This window comes from Cygnus olor, chromosome 7 (genome assembly GCF_009769625.2).
Source record: "Cygnus olor isolate bCygOlo1 chromosome 7, bCygOlo1.pri.v2, whole genome shotgun sequence".
Classification (NCBI taxonomy): Eukaryota; Metazoa; Chordata; class Aves; order Anseriformes; family Anatidae; genus Cygnus; species Cygnus olor.
The window spans coordinates 36,566,415-36,582,589 of NC_049175.1; the positions used below are offsets into that span (position 1 = coordinate 36,566,415).

Below are 16,175 nucleotides of genomic sequence, written 5' to 3' on the forward strand. Positions count from 1 at the left end.
GAGGAGGTTCATGTAGGGAGGTCACGAGCACAGGAAGTGATCGAGGCCAGATTCTGACTCAGTAAGTCATATAGACACAAAGGCAGAAATATATTTTGCTTTTGCTCCAATCTGACAGTTTTCTCCGGGGGGAAATTCAAGAACTGCAAGTGAGATCCAAATCATAGCGGTTTCCAATACCACATCTTCCCTGAGACTCCATCTGGTCCTGTCTCAGGCTAACAAGAGGGCAGTTACAGCTCCAGTGCCCGAGTCTCTCTCCCCCAGCAGATGTTGCAGAAGGTAGATGCTTCCAGAGGTTACTCCTCAACAAGGAATTTAATCCAGACAGAAACATTTATGAATTCACATCTCAAGGCCTTTAATAAAACCTCTTTTTTTTTTTTTAAAGGCCTCCATTCCATCCCATCACATTCTGTGACCCTGAAGTTTTTACATTAGTCTGAGCTTTGTTTTACCCTGACAACAAATCACATTTTTTGTGCATCCATTGGGAACTTTAAGTTGTTTTAGCTTGGGGTAAATATCACTCGGTACCTGAAAACACCACGTTAAGTGAGCAATACGTTATAAGCAGCAAACTTAGTAACAAATAATGTAAATAATTGAAAGATAACGCCTTGAACAAAAAACAATGACATGGGACAAGATTTGAAAAGAATTTTAGAAATCCTTTACATTCTTGCAATATCAGTGTTATGAAAATTTCCCCATTAGCTGTTGTGTTAGTGAACTAGACTGGATGTGGCAAAGAAAATTAAGACCTAGTGGCCCTTATAGATAATTGAATAAGGAAGTCTGACAAGATACACCAACAGGAGGAACAGGCCTAAATGTATAAAAAAGGGGGGTTATAACTTCTGCTGACACTGATGTCGTTGATCTGTGATATACCTAATTAGAAATAGTCTTCTCAGTCTCTTTCCCATTAAAGGACAGACTGGGAAGGAATTCAAAAGTTCAGTAGTTGGAATTATAACAGCATTAATAATAAAGATTAAAATCTGGTCAGCAGAAGGCTTAGTGTAGATTTGAGTAACATGTTCATAATTCTGGGTGCAGAGTGAAAACTGCTAAGGAATACTCGTTTTACCTCATTTGCTAACAGAAGAATATGACAATTAAGTCAAAACACAGTACAGTTTGAACCAGTGTACAGAAACATTTCTTTCTATTGCAGACAAACAACTTGTGGATTCACTGCCAAAGCCCCAAATGCCTGGTTTTAAGAAAGTCTGGATATTTCACATTCCCTATTCTAACCTGTTATAATGTAAAGTAAAATCATATTAAAGATAATCAATTTCCATGCTTCAGGCAAAAAGGAGATCAACCTGGGAGAGGAGTTAGCAAAGATTTATACATATTTTTTGAAGGTTTCCACTTACAGTAAAGTTTTGGGAACCGGCCACTTTTGAGAAAAGCGTAACAGCACAGACAGATTTCATTCACTTTAGTCCTGTTTCCCTTTAATCTAGCATGCTAAGATTTTCAAAGTAAAATAAGTTCATTTTTAAAAGAGAAAATACCAGACTGAAATTTCCAAAGCACTTCAAATTGTAAACATTCACTAATACTTGGGGGGAATTAATGAACCTCAAACTCAGTCAATCGGAACTACTCCAGATATGCCACTTTCCCCTTTCTCCTGCCACTCACAACTCACAGGGTAGGTGGAAGCACAATCTGACGCTCTCCACCTGAACTAATCCCAGGTCAGAAGTGGAGAGGAGCATATGGCAAAGACACAATTTCACGCATTAAGCAGCTATATACACCTCCCCATTACGGCTCAGATACACACAGCTCTGAGCAGAGGCAAAAAGGAGTTTAGGGCTCCTTGTACCTCCTATGCGGATGTGCCTGAGAATCTCCTACGTGTTTTAAGATTGCATAAATCTGTAAGTATTTAATTATATAATGAAATAATGTATTCATAGTCTACTGGGAAAGCAGTCCTTTGGGGAATTCAGTGCTAATTAAGGTTTCTTTTTAAGAAGCCCTGTTGTCAGCACTAACACCTGCCATGGCCTGGCTGGTCAGTAGGTTGCTCCTTCTCAACTGGAACAGTCCAGACTGACCTAAAAGCTTATCTTCTGTTTGTATGTTGAAGGAAGAAAAGACAGGCGGAGAACTGATGATCATTATGGAAAGGGGGATTGCTGAAATTGGCTTTCAGAGTAGTTGGTTTTTAAACAATTTTTTGTTTTTATTTTTATTTTTTTTGCCATGTAGTAGATCTACTTCTTATTGCAGAAATCTCCATATTCCTTTTTAATCACATCATGATACTGGATTTCAAAATGTCTGGGGAAAAAAAAAAAAAGAAAAATAGAAAAAAAAAAGGATCAGGGTTTAAGAAATTTGATATTTACATTCTAAAATAAGAACCATCTCTAGGGTATCCCATCCAGTCCACAGCTTACTGATGTGAAGAGATCTTTCATCTAGAGATGAGATCATCTTCACCTAAGCCATTGCGCTTGTATGGGGCACACAATGCCAGTACCTTTCAATTCACTGTTAATCCAGGCTTCATTAAAGCTACTGGAAAGCTTTATTTTCTCTTGTCAGCATACAGCATCAGTTACGTAATAACTTTGAATAATCTGTTCACTAACTGCCACTGTAAAGGTAACAGAAATTAATTATAAATGCATAAAAAAATCAGAAAATATGCACCAGAAGTCTCTAATTGCTTGTAACTTATTACTAACATGAAATACCTTTTTCTATATTTCTCCTTTCTTATAATATTGTTTCTTTGTCGCTTAAAGGACATTGCATTGATGAACTGCTCATATGGAAAGATTTGAATTTATTTTTCTTTATATTAATTGTAATTTATAGATCACACAGATTCACAAATCACTTCTATCTTGTTCTAAATTGATACATCTGTGAGTTACAATTAGCAGGATGGTGCGGAAGCACCGTACATTTTTACTATCTGAGATCAATTTCTGCAGTGATTACTGGACGATGCCTTGCTTATGTAGATGGCAAAGAAAGTAAAACGGGGTGGCAAACATTCCTTGCTTATATTTCCTTGAGAGACTGAGGTTAGACCAGAAAACAAAAGGGAAAACTAGGTGCCACATTAAAAATAGTACTACTAAAAAAAGGAGTATCTTTGTACTATGGCACACTGGTGTCATTCGTTGCTCTTTTTTAAAGTCTGCACCAAGTGCAACAATTCCAAAGGTATTTTCAATTGCTCTGTGGAAACTTCTGCATTTTGGACCAAATTTTGTAATTTGTTAGAATCAGATTTAACACATATGTGCTCACTCAATGTCATTTTTATTCGCAGTGTTCATTTCCTATGAAAAATAGATTTCCAGGATTCTGTGATGAGTTTTTAAATTTCTCCTGATATTTCCCAATTGGATCCCTCCATTTTGTGATAACTTCTGAGTCATACAATACCACCGTAAAATGTTTTGCTGATATAACTCAGATTAAGATTCAGACAGTGGAAGATCCTCTGGCTTGAAAATTAAAGGTTTCTTGTTGCAAACATGGCTAGCACCTTTTCTCCTGTATTTCGTGTGTGTGCAACCTCAAATAAACCTCAATCTACAGTCTACATTCCTCCTCCCTGTCTCCTCTTTTAGAGATTGGATTTGCCAATCCAAGACAAATACAATAAATTGGCAAACTTGCTTTTAGTTCCTTGTCCCTGCCTTGCCCCTAACTTTGCAAATGAGTTGAAATGTTGATGCTGTCAGCCGTTGCCTGTTTTCACTCGTCACCCTGCTCCTAAGCACTAGCAAAGGACAGATTCGGGTGATTCTTTAGCACCGTGCGCTTGGAGACACGTCAGTTATGAGGCCTGCGTTTTCGCTTCCGGACTCGGCAGATTTCTGTCAGCAGTCGCCCACAAAGAGCTGAGGTGCACCGGCACCTCTCGGGCTGGCTGCAGCCCGCAGGCCGTGGTTTCGTGGCAGACATCCGCGGGGTTCCTCAGCCCCTCTCGGAGCAGCAGCATCGCGGCCTCGGCCAGGGCCCGGCGGGGCTCCCCCGGGGCTCCCCCTGCCACCGGGCCGGGCCTTGCCGCGCCTCCCTCCCGTCTCCTTCCCGCTGCGGGAGCTGCCGGGGCCGTCCTGCCTCACCCCGAGGCCCCCGGCCCGGGCAGCTCCGCCCCGGTTTCACGGCGCCTGCCCGGCCGCGGCCTGACGGGAAGAGCCGCCGCGCTCCGCCGTCCTCCCTTCTCCTCCTCCTCCTCCTCCTCCCTGCGGCAGGTGCGCGGGCGGCCGGGCAGCCGCGGGCCCTGCGGGGCGGCTCGGGGCGGAGGAAGCAGCCGCGGGCTCATGGCGGCGGGCAGCGGGCCGGGGCCGGGCACGGGGCTGCGGGGCCGGGGCCGCTCCCCCCGCGGCGGGGCCGGGTCCCCCCGGGGGCTGCGCGCCCTGAGACGGCGGCACGGGGGTTGGCCGCGGCCAGCCTGGGGAGCTGCGTCTGCAGCCGCTGTGTGCTCCCCGGGGCCCGTGTGCCCTGAGACTTGCGGCGTCTGGGGAGAAGCGTGGCTTTATGGCAGCACGGGGCCTCGGCTGCCAGCACAGGAGCTAGGCCGAGCACGTTTGGTGGAGAGATCTCAGCTCTAAAGCTTGTCTCTGTGGAGCAGGAGTGAAGGAGCAGAAATCCCTCCTGCAGAGCGATGTGGGGCCTGGAGCACCCCGGTGCTGCAGGAGCCCTTCAGGGCTCACCATGGGCGCAGCCCGGCCGGGAGCTCAGGCGCTTCTTTGGGTTTCCATCAGGTGCAGGATGGAGCGATGCGAGGGCAGGAGGGGTGGCAGCGCCCTGCCCTCTGCCAGCAGCCCGTAGCTGGATCAGGCCAACGTGAAACTGCACTAAAGTAATGCATGTCACATTGATATTAACATAAAAATGTCTTTTTTTTGCTGCTGGCATAAAAGCCAAGCTCTACAGCCGTTTGTAAAACAGGTACAATGTTGTAACTGCATGCAGTTTTAAAACCAAAGTAAGTGTAAAGAATGGTGTTCTTTTTTTTTCCTGCTATGACTCCCAAATAAAACCTGTTACTGAGTTGCATCTTATTTCTGTGAAATAGAGCTCTTATTAAATGGTGAGGTGCAGCCTCTACATACTAAAGCCTCCCACATTACGAACAGAGATGTAATGTTCAGCTTAGGGGTGGCTGTCACGGCGTGACTCCTGAGGAGGGCCCTGCACAGCTGACAGGGTTCCCTTGTGAACCTGACGGAGGCTTTGGCCTCCAAGCCCTGCCTGTCTCCCTAATGCACGCGGGACCAGGAGTGGCGGTGTAGGAGCTCTCCCTCCCTGAACTGCCTCTGTGGCCTTTGGTCCTCCCTCGCTTGCATGGAAACACAGCTTAAGTGGAGCCATGATGGGGGATCTTCTGCGGGAGCCCTCCTGCATTACAATTCCTCCCCGCCCTGCGCGTGGGCTTTCTTCCAACTCAAGTAGCTGGGATGTGGAAGCGCTGAGGAGGTCAGGTGGGCTGAAGGTCTCTTCCAGCAGCTCTCCCCACCCTCCTGTATGGGTACCCCCTTGGGAAGGTTTCTCCCTGGGTAGCAGTGAGCAGAGGTGAAGTGCCTTTGTGTCTGCGTCTTGATCAAGACCTGAAGGGTTAGCGAAAATGGGACCACCGGGCTTGGGGTTTAAGGCTAGTGCTTGTAGCCTTGGAACAGAATCATAGATAACACAGTATTTTGTTCTAAACACGAGTTATTACTTCATGTATTAATTTTGGGTTGGGGTTTAAACAGGCCCCTCTCCAGTTTCCATAAACTTGGGTTTCTTTATACACGTTTGGCTGCTATGATGCTTTTTAAAGCTTATTTCCTCTTGGGCAAAAGCCTTTAAGCACCCCTGTAATGCAGGATACTTCTGTCTAACAAGGTACAGTTCTCTGAAATTTGCCAGGTTTGTTTGTTTCCTTGGGAATGGTCTGTGAGTCTGTGTGGCAGAGTTTTTCCAAGTAAAAAGTTTTGTTTGCTTTGTTTTTAAACAGAAGTGTACCACATCTGGACAATTCTACCAAAAGCCTCAAGCTTCAGAGGAAAAAAGATGTAGCCCTGTGAGCTTGCAAGGTGGCTTTAGCAATTCCTATCTGCATTCTGATCCATGACAAGTTAATTACACCAATTACACCAGCAACTGAACAGAAGCTCTATAGGAAACTGTTGTAGTTATATTGCAACTTGTGTTACCGTGACTACTTTATCTCTTGATAACTCTGTAATTAACTTGTCACCACTGTTTAATGCTTAACGTATGTAGAGAATCAGTTAATGGCATCACTAAAAGGATGATAGCCTGAAGGAGAAGCTCATGCCCTTTGGGAAGGTTATCGGGGTTTCCTTGAATGGCTAATTTAAGGACTTGTGAAGAAAAAGTACTGAGTTTGTTATGGGAAGCGTGGATAAGATGGAAAGGCTGCGCCGAAGAAATTCTGTTTAAACTGACTTTGGTGACAGGGGAAACTATTAGAAGGAACAGCAATGTAAAAAACCCAAAGCAGAACGTGTCAAAGACATGGATGACTGTTTTTGTAGTATCCTTTCCTACAGCAGCATGCAGTCAGGAATCTGGAGGAATGAGAACTGATGTTCATGAATTAAACCTTGGTATGCCAGCTGCTCTACCTGCGGATGTTCTGACTAATGTGGTATAATTTCTCTGTAAGCTTTGTCCTTGATCTCTGATGCAAGGGATGAAATCCTCTCTTGGGGCCAATGACACTTGGTTTCCGCTGTGATGGTCATTCTCGTTTTGGTATTGTAAGAGCTGAACCATCGGCTTCATGGGAACAAATTTTAGGCCCTGTGATGTTGGGGCTTCTCGGGGTGTTTCACATCACCCTCAGGACACAGTGAGCCATTCTGCCTGGGGTGCAGCTGACCTAAGTTAAATTTCGTTTCCACAAAGAGGGCAGGGGAAGAAAAAAAACAAAAAACTTTTTTGTAATACCTGTTAACATTTCTCATTTTATTTTTCACAGAACAATGTTAAATTCTGGATGTGTGAAACTTCTAAATACATCCTGAAGGCATTAGTATTCACTCTAACACTTTTAAAGATTTCCTGCGTTAGAATAATTTCCTGTTTGTAACACTAGTGAAGTCAGCAAGTACCTAACCTGGTCTGTATTGCCCATTCCCAGAAGTTGACGGGTGAAGCTGAATGCACATTCCACCAATAGCATAACTCGTAAAAGCAAGCACTTGTTAAATCTATTTGTTTTTATTATGGACATCGATCTGCCAGTCGCAATAATGCATTTATGGACATTTTTCTGCAAGCGCAGCGCTGGTGGCAGTTTTTACTGACAAATTGAGTCATATGGACAGTAGTTCAAAATACGCTTACTTTATTGACGGATTGTGCAATTCTCTAGTTTACTGAGTGTTCATAAGATATCTGGACTGGTGAAGAGAATGTAACTAATGGGAAAACGTAGGATGAAGTTTTAATTTTAGGAGGCCTGAAATCTTGTAGGCAGTGACAGGTTTCAGCATGTGTCTTGGCTGTTAACTTTTTCATTAATGGCATAATTAAAAAAGCAAAGGTGTCCTAGCAAGGACTTCAGCTCTGCTAATTTATATGAAGGTATAATGAGGAAACCTTCCTGATGCAAGAAAAAATCCCGTGTTAAGTTTTTTCTCCCATAAGGCTAACATTATCGCCCAGCCGTGGTGCGTGTGGGCCAGCATTAATTTAAACACACAGGTAGAGGAACAACTGAACAATAAAAACAAATCAAACCTCTATTGAAATATTTTCCAGAAATGCTAAATGTAATTTTAAAACTGCTGATATTATGATCTACGTGTGTGGTCCAGACTACTGTTTAAAAAAAGTCAAATGTATTTGAATGCCAATAAAGTTTGTGTGGCTTTGCAGTTTTATGGATATTGAGTTATTGTGAAATTATTTTTTGGAAATATGTCACTATTTTGATGCTTTTTGCTAAACCTTTTCCAAATTGTTTCCTCATTTACTATTTTGCAGTAAAAAAGCATCCTATCCTGATTTGTCAGGACTATGTACCATTTTATATTATGTCATATTAAATAATACAAATCATTTCAAGTATATTTTCAAGTCACTTGTAAAAATTGGACCCGCAGCTGACATTCCACCCAACACATACAAATATTTTCATCAGGATAAATCCCCCTTAAAGTTAATCTCCAGGAGGAAGAAGGGATTTCATTGGTATGAAGATTCTGATTTTCCCTCTGCTTTCCGAGCAAAATTGCATATTTTGCTACTAAAGATAGAGGGGCCTACGGTCTTGACTATCGTAGCAAAGGGGAACAGAGTAATTCTGCCTCTTTAAAAGCAGGAACTAACGGCATCCAAAGAAGCAGCAGGCGTCAGTTCAGATCACACTTGTTCACTACACTGCGTGTAGCTGAGTGACGGATCTTGGAACAGGCGGCTGGGGGTGCTGGGTTTGGGTTCACAAGGGAACTGGGCAAACACTGAGCCCTTTGCCTGTTTTCTTTCACATTTCGAAATCCCACTTCTGACTCAGGAAGCTTGAAACCCACTTTTGGGGGGACGTGACAGTGGACAGGTTAAAAAAAAATCACCAAGTGCTTGCTATGCTGCTGGTGCTGTTGAAGATGGGCCACTGAAGAGATGGGCTTTTGGTCTTCTGTGGATTCGTAGACAGCAAGTGTAAATGCTGTCTTGTGGATGTTGCTGCTGCATAATTAGCATTCCAATAATATTTTAATTATCTAACTGCTTTAGATGAGTCAGTACAATGCAAACAACAAAATGATTTGCAGTTGTTTGTATATTCAAATATACAGGACTGTTACTAAGTTAAACTTTTAATAAACACCTAAAGTAAACTTAAGGCCTTGTTAAATGATTAACTTTTTGGTTTAACTTTATAAAATTACAAGATAGGATATCCCACATCTAAAAATACACATGAAATACACAAACTTGCTTTGAGAGCAGTGGGCTGGCTTTGTTGATGGTACATTTTTAGATTGTGAGCAGTGTCCTGGAGAAACAATTCATAAACAACTTTTTTCCCCTTCATCTTGCTCCATTGAAGTTCAGTGTGGTCAAATATAATGTAGTGGGAAGGGCGGGGAGAAAAGGGAAATCCCTTGCACAATCTCCTATTGACAGCAAAAATACCTCTGGTTATTTGCTGATGTTTCTTCAGTCCATGAAAGAGCAAGAGTTCTGGTTGGTCGACTGAGAAATGAGATTGGCTTTATTCAAACTGGTTTTAATTTTATTTATTTTTATTTTTTTTCCTGGAATTATAACTGAATTGGTAGGTTTTGAATCCCGCTTGCAGTGGGCATGGGTCATCATCTCCTTTCAGCTTTGAGGCTCTAGGCAGTTGATGTCTGGAAGAACAAGCTGTGCCAGCATCCAGCATTGCATTTCCAGAAATTGAATTTCAGGACAAACAAGGCCAGGTGGTCAATCTGAGAGTAACTTTTCTTAATAGATGCTTGTGCTTTTTCAGAAAGTAGAATAATAGTGCTATTTTGTCTTCACCAACTTCATTTTATATCACTGGTAATATATAGAGCCTGGTTTTGAATGCTTTTCAGTTTTCTTTTTGTGTATCTATATTTGATTCCATAGTCAGAGTTTCTAAGAATATGATTAACCCTGTGGGTCATCTTATAGTGTAATTATTAATGATTGATTCCGTTTATCCTTGAAATCAATATAAGAAGCAAAATGGTTTGGCATATATTTGGGGTTGATTTCAAACATTCAGTAAACATGATCTTGTGACAAGACTAGTATACGTTTATTACTCAGAACATGTTTGATGAATCTGAAGTGTGTAATTAGTTTTATATAATGATGGTGATATGTGGTGTTTTTACATGACTTATGTTAATATGGCCAATAGTGTTAACATCTCCTGCCACTAATAGTTAGGGTGGGGATGTATAGTAATTGATCTTCCTGGGAGTGCTGTAATGTAAAAACAATTCAGGCTGTTTGAAGTATATTTTACAAGTGTGCATTGGGCCTTTGGGATGTTATACTGAAAAACCCAATTGTACAGTTACCATGGGAACCCAATTAGAATAGATTGCTTGAGTTTTTTTCAGTCTTTCATCTTGACCAAAAATCTAATGTACTTTAAATGTTTTCATATGGAATTTTATTCATATACTGACTTGATATATTAGCTGTTTTTAAATTTTAGTGCTAAAACCAGAGACTATTAAGTTTTGCGGATCCTGAAGACTTCTCTTTCAAGGAGAATCTTCCTTTAATATTTAAGTGTTGGTGAACTGAGAAAAATACTTCTTATGAATCCGAGAGTTCTCATCATAATGCTGCCACCACATATACTTTTCAGGCTGGAGTTCTGTGAAAGTAAATAGGAAAACATCTTAAATCCCAAGGACTTCCATTCTAACCCATCAACACCATACGGCTGAAATGTTTCATGGCCCTTAAAGGACCTGATTTTTGAGATAAGCTCTGACTATTTTTTACATTTCTGTTAATGGATTTCAAGGTGTGGGATGCTCACACCGTGGGTCTACAATATATTGACTTCCTGTACCATGTCACCTCCTCCCATGGAGGAGCTCATACCAGCACCTGAAGACATTTGTTCGTCTTGCCGGTGGTTCAGGAACATCCCGCTGGCTGCTCGTCAGCGTGGCTCTAGCCTTGTGGGAACAGAAGTTCTGGAAAACTTGGGCATTTCCTGACCAAAAGGCCAAGGAGGCATGAGGGAGGAGCTCGTTGGTCCCAGTCAGGCAGCTCTGAGCTAGCCAGTGAGGATGGGGACAAATTTCGCCTTTCTTCAGTTCTGCTCATGAATCAATCCCTTCAGTTCATCTGTAGATGTAGGAGGAAATTACCGTCTTGGTGAAGTGATGGATGACAATATGGTTCCTGTCTTCAAGGCAGGTTCAGTGATTCTGGCATCTCAGTTTTTGGTACGTGATTCAGAATGGGGTGTCATGGTTGAATTTGAAAAGTCGTTCCTATGCCGTTCAGAAGAGGTACCAGCTTCTTTGCCTTGGAATCAGCCTCAGGGGTGCCTTCAACTAAATTTCAAAAGATGTTCATGCGTAGCTTGGCCTCTAGTAACAAGACAGCATCTTTGCAGGGTTGGTGGGATACATTTTGGAGTGATGTTTTGAACTTCCCCAGCCTTGTGAAGTTTAGGAATGGTCTTGTGTGGTTTTCCCCTCTGTAGCTGCAGGCCTTCTTCGTGATCACCATGGCTTGAGTGTTACTGGCTGTGTTTGCCCCAGTCACCTGACAGCAGAAGGAAGCCATCCTGGACAAGCACACACTTGTACAGCTCAACCTGGGGCAGAAAGAGGTCATGAACAGTAATCAATCACCAGCCCTCCTTAGGCATCATGCAGCTTCTTCTTACTTAATTGGTTCATTTGTCCTTCTCAGCCACCCACCTCCCCAGGGGCTCAGATTTTTTCGAGCCTTCCCCCAGTGCCTTGCCTGCTTTTCAGAACTTCTCAGCAGGGCGCGGGCAGCTGTGGTGCTTGTAGGGCGCTCGGGTAAGGCCTGGTGTATGGATCCATGTCCTTAAAGTTGGAACCCCTTTCCTCTCACATACCAATCTCCTCACAGTCAGGCATAGTTTCTCTGCCAGACACTGTGTCCCTCATGAGCTGTTTGCTTACACTTGAAATCATTTTTTATTCTCAGATGCAGCGGGTCAAAAATACCATTTTCGGGCCCGCCGGGGTGGGAGCAGCATTCTGGCCTAGGGGGAGCACGGCTGGCCGCCAAGCAGTTGGGGAGGACGAGGCCTGTCTTGGTTTGCAAATATTCCAAACTAGCCTGGCGAAATAATTGGGTGTTCTAGTGCTTGTTATGTCCCTAACACTATTCAGAAGTTAAACTAGCTGAAGGATAATTTTGATACCCTAGCATTTTGTGGTGTGATTTATAGGTGAGAGCTTGCATTTGATGTCATTGCCTCTCAGTTACTGATTATTTTTGTTCAGATGCTGTCTGATGCATTAGTTTTATTCAGACTCACACTGGAGGTTTTACCTTGCAGTTGCTTTACAAGCATAATTTCCTACATGCAGCATATAAACAGCTGGTAAAAGAGGTGCTTTGCAGAGTGCAGTGCGTTGCTCTCAGCTGCGCTTCCTTGCTGTGGGGTGAGGAAGAAAACCTACAATCATCTTCGAATAAGTTTCAGTAGAGATCAGTTTTCAGATTTGGGGTTATTTCCAAGTTTACCTGCTTTTCACCCTGTAAAATGGTTAAACACATCTTTGGGAGTTCCTCACATTACTTTCAGATGGATCGAAGCATTTTGATTTTTCCAAAGAAAAAAAATTAATACAGTTAGTGACAAATCGAGGAGTTCCCCAAAATGTGTTGAGGCAAAGAGGATCTGTCTGTACTACTGCAGCCAGTCCCCTTTCCCTTTTTATCTTTCCCTCTTACTTTTTTTGTGATGATTTGTAATTTGGGGCCCCAGCCTTCCTTCCCTTGTATCGGAGGAATGAGTGAATGAATGAATGCCTTCTGACTGCTGGGCTGCTCTGAAACATGCAGCTCCACGGGAGGCTAGCACGGGGTGTATGTGATGCTTAAGTAACTGTTAAACGGTAATTATTCAACATTTGGTGCAAGCGAAGCAAAAGTGCAGGGTACAAATGCGTCCAGACCTTACTGAGGTGCGGAGGCTGGTGTTTTGGAGGAAGACATGGGTCTCCCCAATCCTGCTGAGGCAGCAGGGAGCCTCCCTCGGGTGGCCAGCCTCCATGCCTTGGTATTGGGCCCAGGGGCAGGCCGCCGGCACCACAGGGTGCTGGTGGGCCAGACCGTGCCATCTCGGCAGCTCCTCCGCTCCCTGGCCTTCCTGTGAGGTTCAGGAAGATGTGTGGTCCTGGGGGGTTACTTGTCCTGAATGGCAAGGCTTGGTGGAGGAGCAGCACGCTTCTAACCGAGGCCTGTTTTATGCACCATGCCCCGGTCGACGTGGCATAGCCCCCACGCTGGTCTCTGCGCTTGGCCATCCCTGCCAATTTTTTACTTCAGGGGATACTGTTAGGGCTGATAGGCTCCAAACATCACATTTGGCTGAATTTTTAGGAAGAATGTGGTGTTGGGAGATTTATCTCGAGATGAATAACCCCGAATTGCACTGCATTTTTTCAGTTGAATCGAGTCCCTGGGTTGTTACCAGCAGGAATCAGAAGGGATTTGCTAAATTCTCAGCCTGATGCTCTTGGTCAGCTACTCAGGGAAAGGACTGGCAATTCAATGCGGCGGAGCAGCAGTGCTGTCCCCAGGGTGCTGCAGCGCCTGCGGGACTCTCCTGTCCCTTCCCAGCGTGTGCTGTGGCACGGGAACGCCAGAAGGACAGCCAGCCAGAAAGTCGTGGTGTCTCTGTGTGATGCTGGCTTCGTTTGCTGGACTCACACATTCTGCTGCTCTCGGTACTTTGGGCTAGGTTAGAGAACAGTTTCTGGGTAAATCTGCTTTTCGAGGCAAATGTTTTAGCTTTACCCTTCAGGAAAATCTGAAAAAGCTGAGTGCTGCTTTGTCTTTTGAAAGTTCGAATTTGGGACTGACAATAGAAATAAATTGCTATTTTATTGTTAGCTCTATCACAGATGCCTTAAGTAATATTAGTAGATTGCTTGCCTGCCTGAGTTATTCACAGTTAGAAATGGAATTAGTGATCTTTACAATCCCTACCTTGCAAGGCTATGGTTTTTAGTTTATTTAAAATAAAATTTGGGATCTTAATTTTAAACTCTTAAAATAATTAAGATGTAGTGTTAAACTTAGATATTACAGTTTTCTTGTAAGTAGTCTGGAGGGGGCTGTAAATTCATTCCTGTCATGGACGCTGAGGCTTGGAATGCTTCAAAGTGCTTGGAAAGCCTCAGTCATCGGTGTCACGTCTTTGTTTGTCATGGGCAGGTACAGTTAATCTCCCTGTCCTGTATTGACTTCCCTGGCTGAAGTGGAGGAGTTCCCTTTGAACTCTGTAAGTCAGGACTCTGAGCTTTGTCAGTCTCCTTGCTTTTCAAAAGCGTAATGCTTATCGCAAATCTTTGCAGAGATGCAGTGATCCTAACTAAATAGCACTGAAAAGAAAATAAAGGAGAAAAACTAAATGCCAAGGAAATAAGAATTCTCCTTTATTTCAAAGAGAAACTCTTTTTTTTTTTTTTGTTAGTGGTATATAAATGATATTGCTATCTCAGACTCCAGTGCTAATAATTGAAGTTAACATTTTTTATGTACTTCTTAGCGTTTTGCAAACTGTACTTTCAAACTCAGAATATGAGTAAGTTGTTTGCTTTCATTTCTTAAAACGTGTCATTTCCTAAAATATAGAAGGTTGTTTATTTCACTAAATAACTCAGAAGTGCATTACTGCCTGTACAAGTATTTCTTAAGTTAGTAGTAAGTCTTAGAGAGCGTTCTTATTTGAAAGATCAAAGTTTTGTAGTGCTTGTTATTGAAAGAAGTCTTCAGTGTGTCATCTGTCGATTTTGACTCTTAACAACCAAAGCTGACCTAAAGAACATAAAATTCCTGGTTGTTTGGGAAAAAAAAAAAAGCGAACTCCCTTTTGATATTATTTACACTGAAAAAATAGAGCCTAGTTAAAAAACTGATACAGAGCTAGTTATAAGAAAAATGATCAAATCGACATGCTATTCTTCCTTGGTATTCAAATTAAATTTCAATCTAACCAAGATTTTTTTTTTCCTTACAGGCAGAGATCTTTCATCTAGCATGGCATCGAGGCGTGTTCCAAAAGTAAGTTTCTAGTAAAATAGCCTTGCATTTAGGTGTACATTAGGAGTCCAGCATTACAAAAGAGTTCACGTAACATAGTTTGTTTTTTCCCCAGTGTCCAGCAGTCAGTATTAAGGATTCAGTTGACAAGATTGATGCTGCATTGTAAATCTCTGTAGCTCTGTCATGGTTGGTAACAGGCATCAGTGGACCTTTCCTCATCACGTATCTATCTTCCACAGAGCGTAAACTAATAGGACAATGCTACAATTTCAGTTTTAAGTTAGCTGTTTGCTTCCGTTTCCCAATATAAATTTCATTTATGAAAAATAAGAAAAATAAATGCATGCTTAATTTGGGGGCTTAGTGCTTCAGTGAGGTAAATGTAGAGGAATAGCTGTTTGTAGTAAAATAAGAGTGTATGGCTGTTTATCAAGAAATTTAGAATGATTTTCCTTACTGAAAGACAGGCACCAACAAATTTGTACTCAATAGCCATAGTCTTCAAATAATTGAAATGAACTTTGAAAATACTAATACTTTTTTTTTTTTTTTCCTGTGGAATAGCTACTTTTATAACATTAGTAATGCTCTTCTAGGAAAGTATTTTTAGTACAATCAAACTTGCATGTCTAACTATTCCTGCTGGCAACTTCTATCACTATTAAAAATGTCTTAATAGTGGCATCTCTTGTGTTTTTAATCTGCTTCGTGTAACATAATGTGGCTTAGAAAAGCAGTATTTTGGCATATTTTGTCTTTTTACTCATTTGTAGAAGATTTTCTTTCTCTTTTCCCTAAAAGATTATTTTTTTAATAGAATGGTTGAGGGAGAAATTAAATTCTTGGGGGAAATAAATTCTTGTTTCACTTTTTCTTTTCAACAATCTTCTCTGCGTTTGTATTTATGTACCTTCTAGTTGTAAACATTTGGTAGCAGGTACGTTGAATAATTGCAGAGAAATATTTGATTATCTTGTGAACAACCAGGCATACGTGGAAGAGCCCCTAGTTCCCTCTCATTCAAAGCTAGGTGTGATATAGCCGGCAAGTGACATGAAACTAATAATTTATTATCTAACCTTTTCATTTCTCCCGCTCTCACTTCTAGTTGAAAGGTGCAGTGTTAGCTGTGAGGGGAGCTTTCCCTTTTTGGTATGTGGAAAGGCAGAAGGTTTAAGGTAAAATGTGAACTCTCACAGCCCCATCTACAATGGGGACCGCAGGAGGAGCGCACACATAGCCACTGCTCCTCGACTCTCTGCTGCTGTTCCCCCCTTCCCATTCTGGATGCATATTAATATATGTAATGTAGCTCAGGTTTCTTTAGAATAGTGATATTTATAGTGTGTGATTAGTTTACAGTTTTACAGTGAGCACAGCCACACATTGGTGCGACACAATACATACCCGGCTCGTGTGTTTTG

The 16,175-nt window shown here is 42.3% G+C and overlaps 1 protein-coding gene and 1 long non-coding RNA gene across 6 annotated transcripts in view; one reads left to right on the forward strand and one right to left on the reverse strand.

Annotated features, from left to right (window-relative positions):
• Positions 1-399: 399 nt before the first annotated feature.
• On the reverse strand, positions 400-3,901 carry LOC121072886. Its single transcript, XR_005821430.1, has 3 exons — positions 3,699-3,901; positions 2,510-2,626; positions 400-2,307 (listed from the first exon to the last, which is right to left on the reverse strand). It is a non-coding gene; the product is annotated as an uncharacterized LOC121072886 (long non-coding RNA).
• A 176-nt stretch (positions 3,902-4,077) lies between these two features.
• Positions 4,078-16,175, forward strand: part of MGMT (O-6-methylguanine-DNA methyltransferase) — a 169,856-nt gene continuing 157,758 nt past the window's right edge. For 3 of the 5 annotated variants that reach the window (XM_040563086.1, XM_040563088.1, XM_040563090.1), the window contains exons 1-2: positions 4,088-4,244; positions 14,726-14,769. In XM_040563086.1, the coding sequence (XP_040419020.1) occupies positions 14,746-14,769 (24 nt within the window). In that variant the 5' untranslated portion in view covers positions 4,088-4,244; positions 14,726-14,745. Of the gene's footprint in view, positions 4,245-14,725; positions 14,770-16,175 lie in introns of all 5 variants that reach the window. The other 2 variants (XM_040563087.1, XM_040563089.1) reach the window with 2 other exon arrangements.